We start from the raw sequence: 26,379 nt of genomic DNA, 5'->3' as shown, positions 1-26,379 counted from the left end.
AACTCATACTAAGTAATGTAAAAGCACTTGTGTTCCAAGGATTTAATCTGCTCTTAATCCTGTAGTACGCAGGAAAGACCAAGCAAGCCCCTCATAAGTTTCTTTTAAAATGTTTGAATAAACTAATAAATAATCAGTGAAGTGATTTAAGTAGTAAATATAGTTTTTACCTAAATTGGAAAATGTTTCAGTATAGTATAGTTACTCATTAAGAAAAACTTAATTCTTCACAACTTTGAATTAAATTTAGTATACAGAAGTATGAAAATACAATGCAAGTAATGCTTAATTTAAAACACCAAGATTATTGATCAGAAATTAATCTTAAGGAATCCAATGATAGAATAAAATAAAATTTTAAACATCATTTTAAGGCACCATGAAAAAAACAAACAAAAAAGGGACAAGAAATTTATCCGTAAATGTTCATAAAAGGCAATTCAATTATGGTGTTTTCAGAACAAATTATTATGGTATATTTTAAAACCTAGTCAGTAATTTATTGATTATCTGGCCCATAATCAGTTAGATATTTGCGCCTTTTCTATTTCACTTTATTTCCTTTTCCTCCCCTTCCCTCAACTACATTCTTTATTTTTTAATTCTAGAGCTTAAACAGTGATTAATTGATTAGACAGATGGTAATTTACTAATCTCCTACAATTTTTTAGAAAAAGTCACTAAATTTTCAAACAAAATGCAAGACATTCTCTTTTTTTGGCTTCTCCAATGTAAGGATTTGGACTGTTGGCCAGACAAAACAAGCAAATGTAATATGTCAACTTTGGCTCTGGGAAGATACTACTGGCCCTTTTCACTTCTTTTACAAAAAGGATAGATCAGTTATTTAGAATATTATCTTCAGATGGATCGATAATGCTATTTGCAGCTCTAGGTTCCTCCCCCACTTCACTCCTTTGCTCTCTGCCTTCACTCTCACTTTAATACAGTCCACCTCTACCTTCATTTACGTATGCTGGTAGTGGATGTTCAACCCACAAGGCTATATTTGTAGACCATGTATATACACACTGACAGATGGACAGTCTCGTCGGAATGTTTCGCTGTTGCTAGGAGACATCATGTCAGCTGTTAATACAAGCAGATTGATGATAAAAAGATAAACGGAGACGAAGTACCTTGACATCATTGTTGGACAACTGGCTGGTAAACAAGTTGTTTCTTTTTTTATTTTGTAGCAAATATTCTAAATATATATTGGTAAGCAGCTTTGGTGGCAAAAAGGAAAATATACTCAATAGGGTGATTTATGTCAGCAAAATCACGGTAATAAATAGAAAAGTCTTTTTCTGTATAACAAACAGTTCTTAAAGAAAGCAGCATTCTGTGTAACAGCTCCCATCCCCAACACTGAGTTGCAGATCTTCCGGTTCCCTTTTTAAAGTCTCATTAGCCAAAACCAACAGATGAATTCTCTTTCATACCCTCTGCCATCTCTCAACTAACCTTATTAGGAAAAGGTAATTTAAGCCCTTATACCCAGGGTCTCAATGTGTATTCATAATTCTACTTAATTTTGCTTGTTTCTGTTTCACTGTCACGCTGTGGAATTAATTGCCATTTATTTTGCACATTCATGCACAATTTGTAATTAAAATAATATATTTTGGAGAGATTGTTTTACATTATGTGGTGTATTTATTTATATTATAAAACTTATTGTCAGTTTTATACTTTATTTTTATGATTCTTGACATGCAGTACTTGCTTATCTTTCTTATAATTTCCACCTACTGTGTTTTTTGTTATGCACCAAAATACCAAAGCAATAAAGCTAATTCTGATTTGAGAACAAAGTAATTGTTTGATGGATAAATACTTGAGTGAAGTTCAGATTCTTGAAGAAATAATCATATACAGTAATAATGTTATATTTTATTTTTTGTGTCACTAGAATAGTAATGTGAGTGATATGTGGTGATGACTCTCCCTACAGCTTCCTCATGGTCCTGGTGTGCCTAATCTTCAGTGTCCTGTCCACTATAGAGCAATATGCAGACTTTGCCACCGGAACCCTCTTCTGGATGGTGAGTACTTTATCGTGCTGATATACCAAACTTTCACAACTTCCATAGAAATCCATAAATAGGCTGAATTCAGAAGCATCTTCATAATTCTTTCACGTTGATTTTACATTTACAGGTGCATCTGTTATAATGGGCTACTCTTATTAGCCACAGGTGTACAGAAATAATGGTAACAGATGTATCAGTTACTTGTCTTAAAGGCCCTGCACACCCATACAGTTGTTTTCACTTGTTTTAGCTTCTTAGATTTCTACTCAGGCTGAAGTTGGGCTGAGCTATGCTGAACTTCTAACTATGAATTAACTATGCGAGCTACCATGCAAGGCAGTTGCCTGACCTTGGGGAGGAACAAAACTAAATGAACCATAAGAATGATAAAGCTGTAACCTCTACCACTTTAACAGGTGCAACAAAATCAATAGGAGGGTCAGTTTGTACATACCCACACAGTCCTAGGAGGTCTAATCAGGCAGACTAATATAAAACACCGGTGATTGGACCATGGGTTTGCCCCATACCACACGACAACTTTTGTAGTCAGGTCAGTATTCTACAGCAAAACTGCCAGCAGGTCAGACACACACAGCAGACCATCAGGACCGCTCAAAACAGACCCACAGAATGTTAAACCAGAACCAGACACCATCATAAAATATAGTCTGCATTATCATATCTAATTCCTAATTCTTATCATTTCAAGTTTCAACTTTTTTTTACCAAATATCTCCTTTCCTCCTGCTCATGTTGAATGAGAATGAAATGTAATCTGTGTTCAATAAAACAGTTGTTATGCACTGTTGGGGAATTGGGAATTTTTGGTCAGTAATATTAAACAGAGTACTGTCTAGACCTGCTTTATATAAAAAGTGCAATGAGAAGCCTTTTGTTATGAATTTGCGCTATATACAGTGGGGAGACCAAGTATTTGATACACTGCTGATTTTGCAGGTTTTCCTACTTACAAAGCATGTAGAGGTCTGTCGCTGGGCAATACGGACTTTCAGCTCCCTCCCAAGATTTTCTATTGGGTTCAGGTCTGGAGACTGGCTAGGCCACTCCAGGACCTTGAGATGCTTCTGCGGAGCCACTCCTTAGTTGCCCTGGCTGTGTGTTTCGGGTCGTTGTCATGCTGGAAGACCCAGCCACGACCCATCTTCAATGATCTTACTGAGGGAAGGAGGTTGTTGGCCAAGATCTCGCAATACATGGCCCCATCCATCATCCCCTCAATACGGTGCAGTCGTCCTGTCCCCTTTGCAGAAAAGCATCCTCCTGATTCACGGTAGAGATGGTGTTCTAGGGGTTGTACTCATCCTCCTTCTTCCTCCGAACACAGCGAGTGGAGTTTAGACCATAAAGCTCTATTTTTGTCTCATCAGACCACATGACCGTCTCCCATTCCTCCTCTGGATCATCCAGATGGTCACTGGCAAACTTCAGAAGGGCCTGGAAATGCGCTGGCTTGAGCAGGGGGACCTTGTATGCAAAATCAGCAGTGTATCAAATACTTGTTCTCCCCACTGTAGATAAACTGAATACATTTGAAATAACAAATCTGGATTTTAACATTTACCTAGCCAGGTAAAACTCCTGAATTCCACTGTGAAAACAAATACTGTGCTTCTAGACCCCCCCAATCCCCCCCCATAATTCAAGCCATGTGTATCGGTTGATGATGTACATCACTACTACAGAGCACAACAATAAGGATAAACTGATTGCCCGGGGCAAGTAACACATTGTTTTAGTGTAATTTATTATAATGCCGCAACTTATCCCCTGTTCTCAGTGTAGAAGCACACACACACACACAAACACACATGGAGTGAAGTCAGCGGACAACAGGTCAGAAACACCACAGTGGAGATTACTTGATGACAACTATGAAATGCATAGTAAAAAATGCACGAGTAAAAAGAAGGTACTTTATCAATACACCTGTTCAACAGGCCTAAATGCAGAAAGTGATATTTTTTATCTGCTGTGTCTAAATCTCTCACCTTCTAGGTTTTACAGTTTTTTTCGATTGCTTACCTGCTTTGGTCAAAACTGAAGTCACATTATCAAAACTCTTCACAGAAGTGAGTGTATGTGGACCCAACTGTGGATAATTTTTCATTGCTTTCACGAAAAATGCATTCAATGACAACTTTCTCCAATCCATGAACTCTTTTCTCATTACTACGTCTCCACCTGCAAAACACTATATATCTGCAGCACATTTTTCAAATGCTAAAACACTGTGTCCAAAACTGTTAAAAACAAATTCAAAACAGAATGATTGCAAATGTCTTGCATTTTTGCAGTAATCAGACTGAAATATATAGAATAGCAGAACGTAATATGAACATTTTATGTTTACGTCTATGTAGTGTTTTCCAGCGAAGGTTGAGATCAAGGGCAACTGGACTTGGTTGAAGAAAAACTAGAAGACGTTTCGTCCCTCATCCAAGAGACTTATTCAGTTCTGACTGACTGCCCTCAACACCTGAAGGGGGCACTTACAGTCTGTGAATACCCTAAATGGACCTTTGTGAAAACAGCCACAAAATCCAGGAAGAACACCAACACTACAGGGGAAGAGGGTCAAACGCAACAATATTGTGATTACATGTGTCTAGAGGATCAGAGAAACACAGGAGGATTTTCAACAAACACAACATCCCTGTGTTTTTTAAACCCAAGAACACGCTAAGACAGATACTGGTACACCCCAAAGACCGCACAGCCAAACACAAGAATAGCAATCTAGTGTATGCGATCCAATGCAGTGAGGAATGCACAAACCTGTACATTGGGGAAACTAAACAACCACTACACAAACACATGGCTCAACACAGAAGGGCTAACTCCTCAGGTCAAGCCTCAGCAGTTTACTTACATCTGAAGGATAAAGGACACTCTGAGGATCACCAGGTGCATATTTTAGACAGAGAATATGGATGCTTTGAAAGAGGTGTAATGGAAGCCATTTACACCCGGGTTGAGAAGCCATCGCTGAACAGAGGAGAGGGTCTATGCCACCACTTGCAGTGCTGTCCTTTATTCACTTCCCAGGAAACTGAACAAGCATTTCCTCTTGGCCTCAGGTGAGGTTAATAGCTGAGTTTCCCTACCAGTCAGTCAGAACTGAAGAAGTCTCTTGGATGAGGGACAAAACGTCTTCTAGTTTTTCTTCAACTAAGTCCAGTTGACCTTGACCTCAACCTTCGCTGGATAACTATGACCTGGATGACTGAGAACCTTCACAGACTGTGTAGTGTTTTGAATGTAGTTTTACTGTAAAACTGCAAGCTGAGTGTAAAGCAGAAAATGTGCTTGTATTTAGCAGAATTGGTTCAAATGGTTGGTGCACCAATTACAGGTTTTGGTCAGAGTGTCTCAGGTATCAGTTTTACTGTATAAACAACTGAGAAAAACTGGATTGCAGAACTGAAATTTCAGGAACTTTTTTTTCACGATTACTGAATGCAGTGATATAGAACAAAAGGATATTGAAGTAAATTTCGGCATTTCTGATTCATTCTTGTTACATATACTATAGTACAGTCAATAAGTGAAAATATGTTATTCTTATAGTTTATCTCAGTCGCTTTGGTACATTTCTAGAATCATCCTTAACATTTGCAAAACTATTTATATTTGTAAACAATGGAAAGGTTTGGATGACAATGATTGAAAATGCACAAAGCTGCACTTTTTCTATATGGCATCAATTTCAACAGTACAGAGTTATACATTGCAAGGGTTTGGACAGGATTTACAGTTATGCTTTTACTGTATGCACTGTAATTTGTTGACAGAGCATGTCATTGTGATGCAGAAACCCCCCCCCCCCGAGTCTATTTTATATACCAGTATAATACACTGTGATCAACATGACCTAAGCAATTGATAATGTAGGAAACAGCAGACAATTGTACATAATAATTTGCATAAACGTGTCAGAGCATTTGGACAACTGTATTCTATATGAAATACTGATTTACATGAAAAATCAGTCACATTTCGAGGATAAAAGTTCATTATATTTATGTAATGCTTCCTTTTATTATTGTTTTGTAGGTCAGTGTGTTATGAGTGAGATCGTATGCTTTCTGAGTGAGAATTTTTGCCAGTGTTTTGGTTGAATGAGTTGATTTTGAGACTTGTATGAAGTGTTTTGGGGGGTTTGAGTGACTTTTGGAGGTGAGATTAACTGTTTGGCCAAGATGCATGTTGGTAATGCAGACTGTGTGAAGAGTTTTGAAAAAGTGGCTTCAGTTTTGACCATTGCATCTTAGCAATTGAAAAAAACTTTAAGCAAGCGTGGCTTGCTAGCTCAGCTAATAACGAATTGTTACAAACAAGCTGAAATGAAAGCTGTCTGTATGTAACTGTTTAGCTCAGTTTGCCACCTACCTTAAAAGTTGGCAAATTCTTGTAAACTTACCAGTACCTGGATGCTGCAGATGGAGGAGGACAAAGGACATGATTCTTTTTAAACTTCTCTCAGTATTTTGATGTCAGCTATATGATTTATTTTACTGACATTTGACATTTGTTTCAGGTGAGATATTACTAGAGTATTAGAGTGTATATAGTGGCTGTGTTGTTGTAAACTTTACTGTTGCTGCTCTAGAAACAACATTTAGTTATATTTAAAGTACTCATTTCTAATCCTGTTCTGAATGTATTCTTTTTTTAAATAATATATATTTTAAAAGCAATTATTTAGTAATGAAAAAGAACCAATGAGAGAATGGAGAAAGAACTGAGCCAATAAGGAGAATTGATAAGAGTAGTAGAATTGATCAAATCAATCATCATAAAATCAGTGATACCCATCTCTACTACAGAGAAAATGGAAGCAGGTAAAGACAGTGTTTAGAATAATAATATCACTCACAGTCCATCTCTGGGGAGAAAGAGCAAACATTTTGTTTGGGGCAAGTAAAAATTTACTTAGGGGAAGTAGATTCTGACCCCCTTGCTGGGCAAGTAAAAAAACAATTAACTTTGAACCATGACTATCTTGAGAAAATAGATTTAGTGATGCTTCTTTGACAATTAGGACTTCACTTTTCTTGTGTAACAAGCCTTTTTCCCCCTTATTAATAAAATTAGTATATATTTTCTTATAGAGATGGAACTAAAGAGTGACTGGTGGGTAATCTGCAGCTATAATTGATTCACTGCAGTACCATCCTCTATCCACATGATGGAGACAGAAGATCTTGGCTGGGAGGGATTCTACCCGCCATCTTACACCTTAGCCCAAAGAGATGACAAAGCTCAAAAAGACTTATCACTTTCAGTTATTGCAAATGCCAACACACAAAACCTGCCAGTGTGTATTGCATTCATTCAATTTTTTTTTACGGTAAGTAATACACATACTGCACATTATTAGTATGGGAGTGGAGCCACTGTTTTTAACCTATTGCGATAACACTAGTTATGCAAAATCATTTGGCTCCACAAAGACTGTACTTGCTGATACTTGCTGTAAATTGACTTTTTTTTGTGGCTTATTAGGCTATTAAGGCTGCTAAGTGATGCAATAAATCCAGGGCTTAGAACAGGTTGAGAAAATTATGGCTCCTGTTTGGAAACTCTACAAAGAGCTTGCATCATCTGTCTCTCGCTAGCACACTGTGAATATAAATACACACGGTGCTACTGCATACTCGCACACAGTTTACACAGACACACACGCTCACAAAAACACACACATGTACCACCTCCTGAGTCCCGGGGGCAAACAGAGGACAGAATGGACACTGTGTTCTGTAAACTTTTGGCCAGTGCCCTTTGAAGACCTACTATCATGGTTATTCATTTATTTTTACCCAGGAAGAGCCAAATACTCTGTCATTATCTCTAACTCTCTTTGTCTCTCTCTTTCCCTCTCTCCTTCTATCTTTTTTCTGTTGCTCAAGAGACCAGCAGTAATCAGCCACATGAAGACATACAGTTGAAAAAAATATTTAATTCCTCCACACAAATTACTTTATCCTGAATTGTCCAACCTTGTTCATTTGAACACCTGGTTTTGTGTGTGCATGCATGTGTATTTATAATACATGGTTATGGTTCAATATTACATTTTTGATAAGATAATCCTGTGTGTGTGTGTATGTGTGTGTGTGTGTACGCGCACTTCTGCCAGTGTATGTTTGAGGGGGTGGAGCTCTGTATATGCCATGGTGGCATATACTGGTGGTGGTAGCTATACTTAGAACGTTCAGGGTTAGCTGACATCCCTGAATCACGGGCTGCTTGTTTTGGAAGGCAGAGGGGACATTAGTCCTTGAGGATATTTGGCCTTCAGTGCAGCTGCCAAAGTAAAGCTAGCCAGGCTAGGCAGGAGGCACAGAAGCATGCATACTCACACAGTCACACACATGTGTCGCATGGATCTCTTCTTCATCTTCTCTTCTGCCCAGGTCTTGTTCAGTGCTTCCATATTGTAAGAGTGTAATGCATATTACACAAATACTCTTCTGCCCTCACTGTGCACGTAGGTTCTCAGCTATGCAGCGAGCTAAGCACACTCCCAACGGTTGAAGGATTGCTTTGAGGATTTTACTATAAGCAGTACTAGTATACACACTAGCTGACAAAGAAGTTACATTGTGCTCTTTTATATAATCCATGGTTTCATCACTTCACTGAGCTAACTAATGATTGTTAACTAATGATGATAATGATAGCTTAACTAACTTATCAAACTATGTTGTAGGAGCACTTCCAAAAATCAGAAAAAAGTATTAATGAGTGGGAGGATGACATAAAGAAGTGGCCTCATATAACACATGAGTTGTCTCTTGGGGTGGTGGGTCTATAATGTGCAACTACACAAGCACAGAGGTGTATCAATAACTCCACAATGGGGAAAGTTGGAAAGGTGTTAATGAACAATATTGATGACCTGGTATTTTTATGAAGGCTGATGTCCACCTAGCAAGCAAGGCTGATGGTCACTCTGCCTAAACAGAGTGCCTCCCACTGGTGTTTTGATGCATGGAAATTGAGAGTAACGGCTAGCGCAGCAAAAAAGGTCCCTGCGTGCATCTAGTAATTCAGATAACTTTGTTAGAGAGCACCTTTTTCCTAGGTTTCATGGGAACATTGCATGGCCAGGAGAATGAGGAGATGGCCTGCACACAGATACATTTTAGAAGAGAGGAACAGTAGTTGTAGTGTCACCAAACCATGGCTTTCTGCAAGCCCAGATGGCATGTTGAATGCCACAGAGCTGCTGGAGAAGAAATGTCCTGTTTTGAGCAAGAACTGTACACCTCTGACTGAACTGTTTTCCAGCAAGCTCACAGATGCGAAGCTGGTGGACAAGGTTTCACAGCTGCAACTGAACAATATCGTAATTACTACCTTCAAGTGCAAGTGCAAGTATTTTTGTACAAGACCAGAGAGATGCAAGCTGCTTGTCTGGGCTCCATCTGAGATTACTTTTTATTTTTATTGCTTTATATATTTATGTAATTGTACATATAACTTTCATGGCTTAAATACAACCCATATGAGCAACTATCTACTGTTCCATTTTAAAAGGAAATAAGTGTAAACACTATCAATATAAACAAATTCCATGAGTTTAATAAATTCCATGATATACAGCATCTTCTTGCCAGTTTATGTACATAAAATAAGCTTGTCTTAGTTATTACATTTGGTTATAACCACATGCACTACTTCAAGATATTAGTAAATACAACAACATTAGCAATTGAAATGAAAACTGGAAGAAAAATGTTTTAGTTTTTTAGTTGGACACAAGTTAAATAGCACGTTTTTTGGATCTAAGGTAATAGTCTCTCTAATACCTTTGATCATTCAGTACTTGAAAAGTCATTACAAAATTAAAAACATCAAGGGGCCAAACACAATAACTGTTGAGTTTAAAATTTAAGATTTTTGTGCATTATAATTGTAGTGGTTTGGAACAGCAGATCTCTGATGGTAAATCCTCTGTCTGCTATCACTTCATTGGCAGGACAAAGCTACTCAAGGAAGCCAGACTCTCGCTACATCTGCCTCCATAAGCATTAGAAATATACAAACAACATAACAAACCCACATGTGCCAATAGCAACTAAATACGTATTAGTATTGCTGTAATAATAATGGCTGGATGACTCGCCTCTGGAGTCATGATTGTGTGGTTACTGCAGGTTGGTCTCAGTGCAGTCAGTGATGCAGGTGGTGTTAAGGAACTTCTCCCTGAAGAACTTCGTCATGGTCACCAATATTTGATCCATTACGTACATCAGTTTGCTTTATAGAGCTGCTGCAGAGACTCAACATGGTCGAAGAATACCAGAAAAGGCGTACATATGTACATACACGTAGTCGATGATGAAAACACTCCTGCGCCAAGTATACTGTTTGTTTGTACCAGTTATTACAACCTCTTTTGTGAATCAGAATTTTTTTTTTGCTGAAAATGACAACTGAACAGGCCCTAGGTTTGGGCCCTCTCTTGTTCTTTGTATCTTGCTGTGTTCTGTCCCTTTAATCCAGGTTGTTGCTGGGTGGAGCTGAAACCTGGTGTAAGTTGCAACATACCTGAGCAGGCATGGCTCAGGTGGCTATAAAGGATCCTGCTTGATGATTTGACTCTCTCTTCCCCTGGCCTACCGACTGATTCTGTTCTGTTTCTTTCTTTTACATCCATACACTCCACTCACACATACACTGCATACATACTGATTTAGCAGACACCTACAATTGTATTTATTTGCTTAATTTACTTATTAAAACATCTGGTATTATTTACAGACTATGTGGTTTCCCTCTTTTGTCACTTACTGTTGAGCCAGGTTGTGACACAAAAAATAAATTAATTTGCTGATTCAAATCAACTGCCAGTTGTCTTCCTGGCTTGTTGTTGTAAGTGAGATGTCATAGTGATTTTGTGTATATCATGAGAAGGTGTGCTGTTGAACTGAATATCAGCATGGCAGTTTTTTTTGGCTATTCTGTCGTAGGTACGAGGCCACAGGCCAAGTGCTGAAGATAATTCTCTTCTGACAACCATTCATAATTTTACTTAAATGTTGTGGAAATGTGGAAAACATTTTAAAAGTAAATGTCCCAGTGCGGTTACAGTATACACTAGGGGTGGGAATCACAGGGTACCTCACAATACAATACAATACACGGCTCACGATAATGATAGTATCACGATACAGCAATTTTGTGGTAATCCATATATCGCTAGACAATCTTACAACGATACATCACGATATCTAACTATGAACATAAAATGCCTGTGAAAAAGTTCTTTATTTGCTGCAAATCCAAACTGTTAGAAAACAGCAGAAGTCTGCATCACACGTTTTTCATTCTGTAAATTAAAACTACAGAGCAACTATGAATTTTTTTTGCTGAAAATAGAAATTGCTGTGTACCTCCTAAGTCTAATGTGTACATCACATTATATTGACAACTTTCAGTGACACAGCATTGTACTGCCCTTTCTTCAACTAGTGATAGCTGTATTTTTAGGCCACAGGGAATTTTGGGTTTTGACCCTTTGGGGTTGAGGTAGCTAATCTGTGTGGAGTGCAGAACTAGCAGATCAAGACAGTGAAGTTAGTAGTTCTTTTTTATTTCACACAGAGCTCAGGAAACATATGTACTTAAAGTATTCGCAAAGTATGTCACTCAGGATGTTAAGCTTGTGAAGCAAAATGTAAAGTTTATGTTAAGATTATATTATCAGGATGCTAATGTCCGTTAGCACGTTAATGGAAATTCCCATTATATATTAGCATTGAGCTAACCGTCAAAGTGCTATTTTTTTTATTGTATGTATCGATATGATTGGCGAGGATATCGATACAATATCATGGAAAACTGTATAACGATATGTTGCTGTATAGACTTATTGACACACCCCTAGTATACTCTATATCAGCTCTTAAGGAATGCCACTTGTCCAATCAAATTAATTGGTCAGAACCAACTTTTTATAATTGACAATATTATCTGGAATCCAACATTAAAAACAAGGCTATTATTTGGTTTGTGTACCATCCATGAGTGACTGTGTGTGTGTGCATAATCGCACCTCTCTTGTAGTGGGACACACAGATGAAGCAATCTAATCACATTTTCATCTCATACCGTAATTCCCAAGCAGCTCTTTCAATGAGCTTCATCCTCATCTGGCTTGACGAGATTAGCACTGCGCAAACAGGCGGCTGTTTTCAGTAAACATGTAGTTGCCAGATTCTGATACACATACAAAAACACATCAACATCTGGGTGACCCATTTTATGGATTTATCATGACTAATCCCTTCAAATTTCCAAAATTCATTTGTACCTTTGACTTTCAAATGTTACCCAGATGTCATAATTACTAAGGCCAGTGAATTGGGATTTGTGGGCTTTTTGTGTTCGTGCTGATGTTTTAGTCTGGCTGTTTGTCAGCTTCAGTGAATGCTTATTATTTTGTTTTATTTTCTCGAAAACATTCACAATAAATATTATTAATCCCCAGTTATGAATTAGCACCATAGATTGTATAAAACATAGACATAGTGTCCATGATGTCAACAATAGTTTTCTGAAGAGCTACTGTGAAGCTCATTTTAGGCGGGTCCCGGTGGTGCCAGGCCATCGCCAACTTGGCAGTGCCTGACACTTTCTAAGGTGGTGATGCAGGCCGAATGAAGCCTGGTTGCTGAACTAGCGGCTAGCCACCTGGGAGGGCACCCAACTATCACTCAAAGCGGACACGTCTTTAATTAATCATAACTTTAAGCCTTACTATAATTTATATGGTTGAGTTCACCCCTCCATACTGTTATTATGAACAGGGAAATTAGCTAAAGAGACCAAAAACATTTTTTGTACCAGGCTGTAAACATGTTTAGCCAGCCTCAAGTGGCCATTTGATGAACTGCAGTTTTTAGCGCTTCTGTGTCTGCTTCATTTTTCCCTAGAGTGTCTGTTTTTCAGCCCCGGATGTTGCTGCTTGGTTAACACCAGAGGTTATATATAGGTTATATAGACACACCAATAGGGACTTGAAATATAGTCTAGACTTTCCTACACAAACAATAAGGTTATAGCTGACTGGTCAAGTTCAAATGAAATTAATGTTGTAGTTAGCTTCCAGACCTCTGAATGCCTGCCCAGATCTCCAATTTGTTCAGTGATTCAAATCTGAATGAATGAAGTGAAACCAATGGTAATTCGGCCTGATTATCAGGCTATGTTATAGAGATTTACTGAACCATTTCTGCCTGTCTCTGGCTTCAATTCTGCCTCTTTATCTTCCTCCTTCCACCTCTCTCTTTGTCTTTAACTCAGTGACAGAAAATGAACAATTCATGGAGATGAATAAGGGCTATAGGAATCCTAGACCAGACGGCTTCTAAAGCTGTAAACACGGTTAATAAATGAAAATGAGCAAACTGAAAATGTAGGATAAAGGATCTGTCCATTGGTCTGCCCCATCACTATGATACTGTTGCAAAAGCATCACTAAATGTACATGAGTGAGTTTTTACTTTGTACTGAATCTAGTGAAACTTTTGCTAGCCAGAATGGTGTCTGGTTTGATTGACAGGTCATTGTTTTGGGGCTTCGTGGTGCTGTGTTATTGCAGCAGGGCTCATGGTATTAAGTTTCATACAAGGGTGGTCAGGGAGCAGCCAGTTCAAGCAATCATTGAGATGGCCACCCACATGGCCTTAGGTTCGAACAGACAATGTGGAGGCAAAATATTATGCATACACGGTGGCCAGGAAAACGATCTCCATCAGACAGGCTTAATTAATTTACAGAGGCATATGTGCATGCACATAATAGAAAAACAAATGCACAATGGCCCAGGTTGGAACACAACTTAAAGGCACAAACCTCAACAGGTATGCAGGTGCATATAAATATAAACTCCAAGTCAAGCCTTTGTTTTTTTTCATTTTCTCAGATTAAGTATAGTTAACGGTCTTCTTCAAGTGCTACAGGAAGGTTTACAATTATAACAAAATCTCAATACCAAAGTTTGTTACTTAGACTTCTTATCTGTAAGGCAGCAGTGTGATGGCATTTCATCCCGTGGTTTCAATCACTTAGCCATTGACCCTGTCTCAATATGAGCTGTCATCAGCCATGTTATCAACCTCCATCTTTCCTCCTGGGTGGTTGGCTGATCTTGGTACTAGACCACCTCAGTGTCTCTCTTTATCTGTCTCACGCACCTGTCATTACCCACTCATATTGTATTGTAAATCTTGGTGATTGATTATAATGGCTTTAATGCTTTTAGATTAGTCATTACGCATGGCGCAGTGTTATCAATGCTTTTAGAAATAATACCTTATCTACTTCCACATCCTCTCGTCCTGTAGGTGTTTAACAATTATTGTCTCTGTACCAGTGGATTAATGTAACCCTTGCTCTGTGTTTGCATTGTGCTCCGCAGGAGATTGTGCTGGTGCTGTTCTTTGGCACAGAGTATGTGGTCCGCCTGTGGTCGGCAGGCTGTCGCAGCAAATATGCAGGCATCAAAGGACGCCTCCGCTTTATCAGGAAGCCCATATCAATTATAGGTGCACCTGGCATTTTCCTTTGCTCCCATTTAATACAACAGATGTCATGAATTGTTCTTGTAGATCAACAAATTAGAACATTCAGGCAATGTAAGGCTTTACTTTAGTACAAGGTTTCATTGAAACTGAAGTGATTGCAATCCTGATTTGATTTTCTTGTTTCTATGTCTTTATCTCTGTCACAGATTTGATAGTGGTCATTGCCTCAATCATTGTGCTTGGAGTAGGGTCCAATGGCCAAGTGTTTGCCACATCTGCTATCAGGTTGAGTGACTATTTTTTTCTGCATTTTATTATTTACTCATAGATGGAGAGGGATGAGAAGATATTGAGATGGGTGAGGTGGTTTTGTGTTTTGCAGGGGCATCCGTTTCCTTCAGATCCTGCGCATGCTCCATGTGGATCGACAAGGAGGAACATGGAGGCTCCTGGGATCTGTAGTTTTTATACATCGACAGGTAGGTTGAAAGTATTCAGGCTATTAAATGCTGGCTAATGCTGCTAATGCAAAACTCTTTGCTTGTTTTTTAGAATTATTTTTTATCACATATCAGACAGATAAAAAGCCATTCACCCTCCCATGACATCACTAAGCTGCAGTTTCTTCTGTAGGGTGACTGCCCAGACCACACTTCTCCTTATATAATATCCATAGTCAGAAATGCATGTGCACGTGCACAAATAAGCCTCAGCAGCTGGCTTTATAAGGAGAAGAAGAGAGATCGTCAAGGTTTCCTTCTCTTTTTTCCTTGTATTCTGGTACACTTGTTTTAGTATTTTCTCAGGCTGATACACAAAGGACATAATGTTCTTTTCTTAATCCCTGAAGTAGACTGTGTTCTTTGGTTATAGTCAAACCTGACATTCACAGTCTCTTTGAGGCATAAAAAGTACAGGAGTGATCAGTGAGGATTGCGTGCAAAGATCAAGAAAATAAGTGTAAGATGAATTCACGACGAGCCTAATTTGATTTGTGGCCATCTCCGTGTTGTCAGATGACCACTTTATCAAATGATGTGCTCCGTTTAGTGGAAATATTGCCTTTAGCTGTGTCAATGAGTTGGTGGAAAGGAATAAGACTAAGCATGTTAGAATGTGTGCTCAAAATAGCATTTGATTTCAATGTGGTTTCACAATTGGGCATTTAAAAATATTTACATTTGCTCATTAATTAAGGTATTCAAATCTTGTCTTCAATAGTTGCTGTATTTTATCTGTTAATACAGTCAAATAGACAGTATTGCATATTAGACTAATGGTTATACATTATAACCACTAACATGGCTCTATAGGTGTCTCTCCCTGCCATGACATAATCATAGAAGCATTAAACATTAACATCTACAACTGGTCACGTGTAGCAGACTGTCACTTTCCACCTAACCTCACAGGTTTGGTTTTGGGTGGATTGGATGTGCATCCAGTGTCCTGTTCAATGCCTCAAGTCTGAGTCATTGTAGACCACTGTATATTAGTCAGCTATAATAACCACCCTGTAATAGCCTTCCCACAATGCAGAACATGGTGGGTGACCATGCTGACACAAGACTGTTCTCAGTGGTGTACACAATTTAGTTTTGGCAGTCACCTATAGAAAGAAAAAACTTGCAGAGAGGCATGATCTGTCACGGATTTGTGTGGTGAAGCAGGGTTGAGCAGGTTGGAGGACCCAAATGTAGGACACAAAGGCTAGCAGGTGCAGTTCAGTGATTTATGTAAGGTCAACAAAAAGCGAGCACACTTACAGACTGAGTGGCTGAAAGACTAAGTCCAAAACAAAGGTTGTCCAACAGAAATCCAAAACAAGCAGGGAAACACAAGTGAGTCTGACAACAGGAGAACACACTGCAACACTAGGTGACAATAAACAATGGCCCAACAAAGACAAGACAGAAACACCAGGTATATACACACAGGGACTAATGAGCAGGGCGGGAGCAACACAGGTGAAAGACATGAGGCTAACGAGGCACAGGCAGGGAGAGAGAGAGCAGGGGAAAACAGAGACAGACATGCAGAGGGATCACTGGGGTAACAGACATGACAAGGGTTACCGAACACTAGACGACAGATAAGACAAACCCCCAAAACCCAACAGACCAAAATAACGCTAACTAAACACAAAATGCAAAACACGGCATGGCAGACAGGCAGAGTGTGACATGATCAGCGTATATATCTGTCGTTGTTTTCCGTTAGAGCTTTGTCAGAATGCAAAATAGTAATATTTTTTCTATAATGGTACAAATGGTCAAGGTATATTCATCATACATGCATAATCTTTCATAGGGCATATTGTGTTTTTTCAGGAGCTGATCACCACCCTGTACATCGGCTTCCTGGGCCTGATCTTTTCCTCCTACTTTGTCTACTTGGCAGAGAAGGATGCTGTGGATGAGGAGGGCAAGACAGGCTTCTCCAGCTATGCCGATGCCCTATGGTGGGGGGTGGTAAGGCAGCTAAACTAGAAAATAGAAACATTGTATAGACAAAACAGGTCCTTCACTGATGTATTTGTGCTCGTCTCTGCCTATTTGGATGACTACATTTTCTAAATTTTGTTTTTGTGCAATGCATATATTACTTGGATCCTTAAATGCTACTTGAGTTTCCCAGCAAAGCTTACATACCTGAAAGGCAACATCACATGTACATGAAGAAAGGGATCTTCTCTCTAAAGAGCTGTAACAAACAATCTGCACAAGGCACTCTCAAATCTCAAGTCTTTACTAAAAAATTGGACTTGATTGGCCACCCTGGTTAGACCAATTATTAACCTCCTTGTGTTTTTATTATTCTCATTGGTTCTTCGTGTAGCATGCATGTGTTACGGCAACACTTAACACATAGGCAGGTGTGTAGATGTTTTCCGTGCGGAGAGCTGGTTTTGCGTATTTTCCCTCAGCACGGAGGCTCAGGTTTCCAGAGTAGTTAATTAAACATTTGAATTGAAAGCGCAGAGTAATGAGAAACCTATGGCAGCCTTGTGCAGGGGATCAGCGTGCCACAAAGAGACGGTAATAAACCATTCACCTCAGGGCTCTTTGGCTGAAAGAACTTTTAGAGCACCAATATAAAGTGTCAGTTCCCTTAATTAAAACTTTAATTGTGGGATTACTACCTTTATGTAACAAGGGTTAGAGAGGTCACAGTGCTCCTCACTACTCTGTGGAAAGTTATACAATTATGAGAAAAGAATCATGTTTTTCTGAGACTGTAAACTTGAGATCCATGATATGCTTTTACAATAGGTTTGGTCAAGTTTGTGAGTGCTTGTGTGTGTGCGCGCTTATTTAAATGAGATTGTGCTGATTGGAGAATGCTAAGCTCTCCCAGTGTGTTTTCCTTCTTTTGGCATGATTTCCACATTCGGATATGCAGGTGCAAGGCACAGCTGGAGGACAAGCCAATGCCATGATTCATATCCCCTTCTTTCTCTCTTTCTCACTCCCTCTCTTGCTCTCCCCCCTCCCTTACCATTCCTGCTTCTCTTCTTCTTTTGCCAGTTGCTGATAGTTAGGTAATGGCTATTTGATTTTAACAGCCTTTGTCTAACTTAAACCAGGACAGAGCGTGAAATAGAAAATGAGAGCTAGTACTGCCAAACTTTTAACTTTAGTTACTACAAACATTTTGTAGTTACAGTGTTTACGTTAAATATGAATTCGGTGTAATCAGACATACAGTAAATATGCGTGCAGATCAGCATTCATATAACCATGCATATTGGCATACAAACACACACTTACACATATTGAAAGACTAGGTCTGTGACCTTTGTGTAGACAGGAGGAGGATTTTGCCACACACCCTACAATTTGAATGAGAGGAGTGTTTTTGAGCAGCCCATTCCACTCTGATGGTCAGGAGGACATTGTTTAGTCATCGGATTTGTGGATGAGGGATTAAATCCCCCTCCACTCTACCCACCCCCAACATATACCCACCCTCCCTCCCCGCCCCTGATCCTTCTTTTTTTACTCCCAAAGCCCTTTTAAGTATCTCACCTTACATCAGCCGCTTTGTGTTAGTGCTCAGCGACGGCTGACGCAGCGATACCCCATAGACACCCATAGTAAGCCAAGTGTGTTCTGAATGTGTCAGAATTGGCTTGGCTTTCAGAGTGGGTGTACATGCAAATGCAAGAGGTATTTGTTTTCCCCCCTCACCCCTGCAAATTCCTGCACTCACTGAGGATTAGTGGTTGGGAATCTTATTCCCTTTGAGGAGCAAGAGCTTCAAATGCCCCGACCATTGCTGACAGCAAGGCCAGAATGGCTGATGAACTTTTTCTTTATTGTCTAATTCCTGTTATAGACTGCTCTGGTAAAGCTTTGAGAGCTCTACCTTGACTGACATTTTCATCAGATCAGCAGTGTTAAACATGAGAAGTTATATCTAATGTAAAATTGTGATGTTTAACATGTAAGGGAAGATGATGTACATTTGTATCAGTGAGGTTTTGTCTGGGATGAAGGAAGGGATATCTGTTGAATACTTGGCTCACCTTGGAAATTATTCTTTCATAACTGTCTCTCATGCACACTTTTGTTTACAATCAGCCTTTTTTAATCAGACACCCTCTACTTTCCCGCCTCAACCTGCAATGATGTGGCTTTTGTTAAGATGAAATCACATCAGCCCTAAATGTTCTGACCTCATTTGCATCAGTGAAAGGCTGTGTACTTTGGAGGATTTTTCTTTCAAAGAGCTGTTATCCATATGTCTACAATCTGCTCATAATAATCTTGATAGATGTAAGAGGAACTTTATCCATCCTGTCTCTAGGTGACCGTCACCACAATCGGCTATGGAGACAAAATTCCTCAAACGTGGATAGGCAAGGCCATCGCCTCCTGCTTCAGTGTCTTCGCCATCTCATTCTTTGCTCTGCCTGCTGTAAATATAATTTTAATCTGAATCCTATGAACTTCACAATTAGTACAGAAAGACTTCATTTTAGATTTATTGAATTTATTTTGTTTAATTTAGTCCCAACCTTATTACAATTATGTTATGTAAGTTATGGTAGTTTTAGTTTACGCCTTCCTGTCTATGATACGACTGTATTTGTCTTTATCCTTTAGTAGTTGATTCTTAGTGTTCCTGTACAATACATTTTTTTTTTCTGTTAGATTCTGCATCTACATTCCTTCAATATATGTTACAACTTTAATGTAATATATTTTCTTGCAGTATGAACATATATATAGTAAAAACACATTCTTTCCGATTAGGGTATCCTGGGGTCAGGGTTTGCCCTGAAAGTCCAGCAGAAGCAGAGACAGAAGCACTTCAACAGACAGATCCCTGCTGCAGCCTGCCTCATCCAGGTCAATTTTAGCATCTAATGGACGCATCTTAGCTTTATAAAATGTAGTGTAGTAATCCACAAATATCCATTAAAATCCAGGTCAAACACTGGTGGTCAGTGGTTTAAAGTAGACACATGTCTTCTATACCTATACTATGAACATAAAGTCAAAAGTCTTTTCAATCTGATCCTTATTTTTTGAAAAGTGCAAACTTTCTAGATCTTGCCAGTGTAAGCTTCAGCAAACATTAGGAACTGAACAGAGAGAAAAAGTAACAGTATTTGTAGCCTACAAATTCCTACTGAGCCATGGGAAAGGTGAGCTGTATTCCACTTGCCAAGAGTGAAATGGTAGACGAACAAGTAGCTATGTTGTGGCAACCATTACAAGAATTACAATTACCTTGAACAAACTGAGATGCAACCACAGACAGTTTAGACACCTGTGACACACACCTAAATGTCTGCAGGACACTGAGAAAATACTGCACATAACCTTTCAATGGTTCTTTGAAAGAAAAATTTGTTTGATAATACTATGAATAGAATAGAATTGTCTATATAAAGAATAAACTATTGTTTGACATTATCAATCAATCAACTTGAACTTGTATAGCACATGTCATAGTTCTTAGTGCAATTCAAAATGCTTTACATGTGACTGACAATTAAGACAAAGGTAAAACAAATATAAACAGTAAATATATAGATATATTATAGATATATTACAGAATACATTGGGTTGAAAAGTGCGGTTTGTCTGACACTTAAGAGATAGCAGTAGCAACAGAAATATACAAATGTCAAACCAAAATCCATCAGCAGGTTAATATTGGCATAGTCCTATGGTTGGTTTTACATTTGTATTGTGGGAGTGTAGGAAAATTACTGTAAGCTATGTGGATCAGTGCATGACTAACACTAGTTCTATACTTGAACCTGTTCAGACACTTTGGAGGTGCTATGCAGCAGAGAAACCATGCGGCTGTGCTGCTACATGGAAAATGTATGTTCTCACTCCAGAGGCTGTAACTACAGTGGAATCGGACAACTCCGGCCCTTACGCCAGGAAACTGAACATATCGGTAATTATCTAGTTCAACTCACTGTGAAACTTATTTATTGTGTGGCACATGTTTTGTACAGTTGTCAGTAGCAATTGATTTACTTACTTTTGTCCAAAGAACAGGACAAGTCTTTCCTTTTGAAACTGCTCTATATCCCTAAAATAATTTGATGCAGTGGGCTAAGGCGCATACCTTGTGACATCCTGGCTTTGAATTCAGCCAGGGACATTTTTTCACCTCCACCATCTTTGTCTTTCTATTTCTCTTCTGCTGTTTATTGTCTCTTTACTTTGATCTAACATCTAACTAATAAAGGTGAAACCCCACCCAGAAAAATAACAGCATTCAGTCTAAACCTAGGTCATATGACAATTGATTTGCTTATTTTCTGGTTGTAGATATCTCATTCTGAAATGACAATACACATATGTGGTATCTTTCATATATGAGCGAAACATTTTCTTCTTCAATAGACATTTGAAAGAATCCTTTGAACTTGAGGTGTGGAGCATCTACAAAAGGACGTTATCCGAAAAAGCCCTCAGACTGTGATACTGCAGGGCGGAAGTCTGGCCCACACTGTATTGTCTCCTTGTGCAGTTCACCTTTCACAACAATATTAGCTATGTTGCACTTGGGTCATACAGCATAAAAGGGCAAGTTAAGTTCCCACAAACAAACGCATACGTGGAAGGACACACAGCACACACACACACACACACAGACACACACACACACACACACACACACACACAGCAGACCAAGTCCCGACTCCACTAGGATGACTTGAGGCCTTTGTCTCTGCCGGACAAAGACTCAGTCAGTTGAGATGATGTCACCGCCGCCTTTCTCATGGGAGTAAACCTTTGTCTAATAGAACAACAACAAAAAAATCTTTGTGTGGCATTGAACCCACATGTATTGGGGAGAATGAAGGCTGCTTCCGCTCTTTTCTGTTCCAGCATGTGACTTTCTCCTCTCTCGCCTCCCTTTCTCTGTCTTTCAAGATTCCTCTACTGTTTCTTCTCTGTTTAAAAGATTTTATTTCCCTTTCCCTCACTGCTCTTCCTATACACTCTCTTTCTGTGCATTTTCCTCTGCCCCTCTCTGCCATGTCTATTTCTTTCTCTTCTCCCTCCCCCCCCCCCCCCCCCCCCACACACACACACGCACACACACACACACACCCTGTCTTTATATCTACAGTAAGTTAGTCCATCAGTCTCTCTTTCTTGGTCTTTCTCTCTTTTAAACTCAGTGTCTGTTACATTTTCTTTATGCCCTTCCATCTTTCTCTGTCTTTTCTCTTTTTTTTCTCTCTATCAATCTCACGACACCCACCACTACATCCCTCTCTCACTCTTTGCTAATGAGTCATTCAAACCGCGGGTATTTGGATTGAACTACTGGCCACTTGTCAATGCCAAAGTCTGATCCAGTGAGTCCAAATAATTAAGTTTATATAAAGGCCACGTCCATGATGTTGGTTTGGGTCAGTGGGTCTAAGTATTGGACTAGAGGCACCATTTAGGTCCTCAGAAATTCACTGAATCAATCAACACAGAGCTATGATCTCACGCAAAGAAACTGAGATTAAACATGTACTGCTGATGTCACCAGCATGCAGCGTTGGTAAGATTGGTTGGTAAGGAAAATAATGTGTTCAGAGAAAACACCTGATATGGATTCAACTTTACTGTGTTGCTAACAGGCTAGCACATTGAAGAAATTAATGTTTAGCTATAGTGTTATCTTAATTTTGTAAAAAAAGAAGTAAATGTTAAATGGACTATAAATGATTTACAATAAAACTAATTGTATTCCCTACTCTTTGTAACATACAGCATAGGAAGCAATGCAATTGTGGAGTAGCACAAAAAAATAAACAACTAGCTGTTGTAGTGACGATATTTACACCGACAACATGCATTAGCAAGCAAAGCGAAGAGCACTTTAGGTTAGATAAATGTGTGTTTTGTCTTCCCTTATATTGAAAAGATTTTGCTGGGTGATCATACCTCTATAATTCTATTGGCTAAAACTTCAGTTTGAAGTGTTTTGTTGTATGAGATGAAGAGGCAGTCCAAATCTAGCTTTCCTAGATTCCTATACAGACAATACACAAAATTCAGAAACACCAGAAAAAAACATGATGGGCGACACTTAACTTAATGTAAACAGGAATTCATTGTTTTCTTGAGACATTATGAAACATTTTCTCCCTGCATAAACTGAGGCCTTGCCTAGATGGCATAACTGACAACATTTATTGTGGTATAAGGGTTTGATCAGAATGGCTCTTTGAAGACTCTATAAAACTATATTTAATTTAATAATTACGTATACAATTTATCATCATGATAGTCCTGACACACCTTTGGTTTATTAAATTGATTGATGTTTCATTTGTCTGTCAGAAAAAGGCGACCAAGAGACGTTTGAAGTCCAGAGGTAATGGCTCTATGGTTGTGGCCTCAGAGAGGGCTGTGTCGATCCCGCAGATCATCATTGATGACTCAGTGGAGAAGAAAGATGTCTCATTTTTCCTGGAAGAGCCAAGGGAGGCTGTTGAAGGTAGTATACTGGAAAGAGCACTGTTCTTATTTTACTATAATGCACAGTATCCAAATTAATATCAAATAGATGTCAAGGTTTGTCAGTCACTAAGTGTAGTGCATGTTTTTGAAAAGAAAAACAGCTAACCACTATAAATTGTTTTTATTCCAACTCCCAGAAAAGTCAACTAGCCAAGATTACACATGAAAGCACTGAGCCCTGTTTTATTACTGCTTGATTAAACTGACTTCATTTTGGATCTCTTGATAACAGAATTTTTATTTATAACTCAACACCTCAGAATACCATGTTCTGTGAAAGTGTTTTTGAAGGTGTTTTTGAACTATCTTCGCTGTTTTGATACAGCTCATGGCCAGCTGGCAATGAAGCCAGAATCATGTGGAGGACATTTTACAAAGTGAATTACTGCAGTAATGAAATAATAGAACTTTGTTTGATGAAATAATGTGTGTTGAGTGCTGTGAAATGATATCATGATGCCTTAAAGGCCTTGAAAATCAATTATTTCAGTAAAGGTTAGATGTGTTTTTGCATTCAGAGCATTTAAATGGCCACAAATGATGAATGGCACTTTTAATGGCACTTGCTGTAGATAAATTTGCTGTCAGCTTGTACTTTTGTGTTGGCCAGTGTTTGTCATCCTTAGTTTGAATATGTGTGAAAATAAATACTGTAGATATGTATAAAATAACCCCCCTAATAATTATTTTATCACATTTAGGCTAGTAGAGTCACCACAAAAGCTTTAAACTAGAAAACTAACATTTTACATTGTCACCTATATCTGGTGGAAATCAGTGGCTAAATATGGTGTTCAGACTTGGAGTACTTTCTCTCTATACTCTGTTTGGTGCTCACTGCTGTTACTTCTGCCATTGCAAGAGAACATGCTAAATCGTAATAACTTACTCATCTCATTGGTTCATTCTTTGTGGAGCTATTGGTTAGATATGACACGTGTGTGAGCAAATCTGGCAACGACCAAAAGACTGATTATTTATGTATACTTTATAGACCAACCTCTCTGAAGCGTGCTATATACGAGTGAGAAATAAAGTTTCGTGTTTCAGCCACGCTAGAGGCAAGGCCCCAGGGAAGTCTATGCCGGCCTGTCGCGTTGTTTGTCTACCTCTTTTGTCCGACCTGAGATGTCTCAGCAATTGTTTGATGGATTGCCATGGAATTTTGTAAAGACATCCCTGGTCCATAGATGATGAATAACTTTGCTGATTCCTCTACCGCCACCATGAGGTTGGAATTCATTAATTTTGTGAAATGACTTAATTAATGCCACTAAATATGGTACAGACATTCTTGTCCCCCTCATGGTGCATTGCCATATCTTTGGTGATCCCTTAAATTTTCATTTAGTGTCATAATTGGGTCAAAATTTCCATTTGTTCAAATACCTGCAGAACAAATTATATTCCCATCAACTCTACTGTTTCTTTGTTTCTAATTTGGAAATTTGAATCTGCAAACACAATAAACTAAGAATGTTAACATGGTAAATATTATAACTTGAAGGACAAAATAATTATAGAATAGACAGCCTGTTTGAATGTGGAGCTAATCTTCTGCTAAAGATTACAGTTTGGTTCTCTCAGTTTATACAAACAGTGGGGACCATTACACATTATGGGAGGAGTTCACACAATAAACAGAGGCCCTATCCTGATCCCCTTAGATCCAAGATGGCTGCCAGGTGTCTTCAGTAGGCCAGATGGAAGTCATTACAGTCTCAGTGGTGATTAGAGGTCATGGTTACAAGCTCTTTACTGCTTCACTTGTCCCCTTTGCTGTCCACAGACACTCACACTGGGCTTAAGTGGAAAAAAGTTTAAAATATGGGCTTGTCAAGGTTACAAATGGGAATTTCTTGTTATACCGGTTGAAGTTTACCAATAATGCTGCAGTCATGCCAAAGCCAAGTTGTGTTTCTTCTTGTCGTCAGCCTGAAAAAAGCTTGAAATGATGTTGATTTCAGCTCATTCTGTATCCAGATAATTATAGCATCATTCCTAATTGTTGCCAGAACTCGTACATAACAATGGAAACTTGTGTTTTTTTAATGCAGATCTATACACACAATATATGATTGATGGCTGGTTGGTTAAAGGGGTGGTGGTTTAACTTCCTGTGTTAAAAGACAAGCCTGCAAAATGAATTGACCCAGACTCCAAGTTAATAAATGCACTTGAGTTTTTCCTGTCAAAGCGTGCAATCATAAAAGAAACTGGAGTGACATAAACTTGACATAAAGGCAGACCATCACTAGAAGAACAACCACTTATGAGGGGAATAGCTTTTTAGCTTCCTGCTTAACTGGGTGAATCTTAGATAATGAAGGAGAACATGTGTCTTAAGTGCATGTGGAAATAAGTGGGAAAAAGAAGTGACCATGCTGTAGATGGCATAAAACTGTGTAATGAATTCAAAGCCTGCCGCCTGCTGTCACTAATGATAATGTGTGGGTTGAAACAGCATGTGACTGTATGATTTCTGCTTCAGATCAACCAATAAAACGGGCATCTGCTATGTCAACTGTCTACCCCAGGGCTGTTACTCTTTATTTATTGTTTTAACCATCACTGTTTCAACTTGGTATTAAACTGCTGGATTCTGTAAAAATAAAAATATCTAGAGTTGCAGATGTTTTTTACATTGTTTAATGAAGTTTTATGTTCTAAATAGCAACTGGTTTAATTTAGATTTTGCTGTTGGGTTTTATGAGTCAGCTAATATAAGTGCATGGTAATGCAGTTTGGTTGTTCGGCAACTGTAAACAACTATGTTGTATTAAA

The 26,379-nt window shown here is 38.7% G+C and overlaps 1 protein-coding gene across 1 annotated transcript in view; it reads left to right on the top strand.

Moving 5' to 3' along the window:
• Positions 1-26,379, top strand: part of kcnq1.2 (potassium voltage-gated channel, KQT-like subfamily, member 1.2) — a 212,833-nt gene that overhangs the window by 33,511 nt on the left and 152,943 nt on the right. Inside the window, exons 4-11 of the mRNA XM_038706981.1 lie at positions 14,491-14,617; positions 14,803-14,881; positions 14,979-15,075; positions 16,927-17,067; positions 19,406-19,516; positions 19,855-19,950; positions 20,879-21,016; positions 23,416-23,572. Coding sequence (XP_038562909.1) covers positions 14,491-14,617; positions 14,803-14,881; positions 14,979-15,075; positions 16,927-17,067; positions 19,406-19,516; positions 19,855-19,950; positions 20,879-21,016; positions 23,416-23,572 — 946 coding nt within the window. The remainder of the gene's footprint in view (positions 1-14,490; positions 14,618-14,802; positions 14,882-14,978; positions 15,076-16,926; positions 17,068-19,405; positions 19,517-19,854; positions 19,951-20,878; positions 21,017-23,415; positions 23,573-26,379) is intronic.

This window comes from Micropterus salmoides, unplaced genomic scaffold (genome assembly GCF_014851395.1).
Source record: "Micropterus salmoides isolate LMB-PRFRI ecotype aquatic unplaced genomic scaffold, ASM1485139v1 Ms_hic_scaffold_8, whole genome shotgun sequence".
In the NCBI taxonomy this organism is placed as follows: Eukaryota; Metazoa; Chordata; class Actinopteri; order Centrarchiformes; family Centrarchidae; genus Micropterus; species Micropterus salmoides.
The sequence above is the reverse complement of the archived record's forward strand: the minus strand, read 5'-3'. Positions and strand labels throughout refer to the sequence as shown.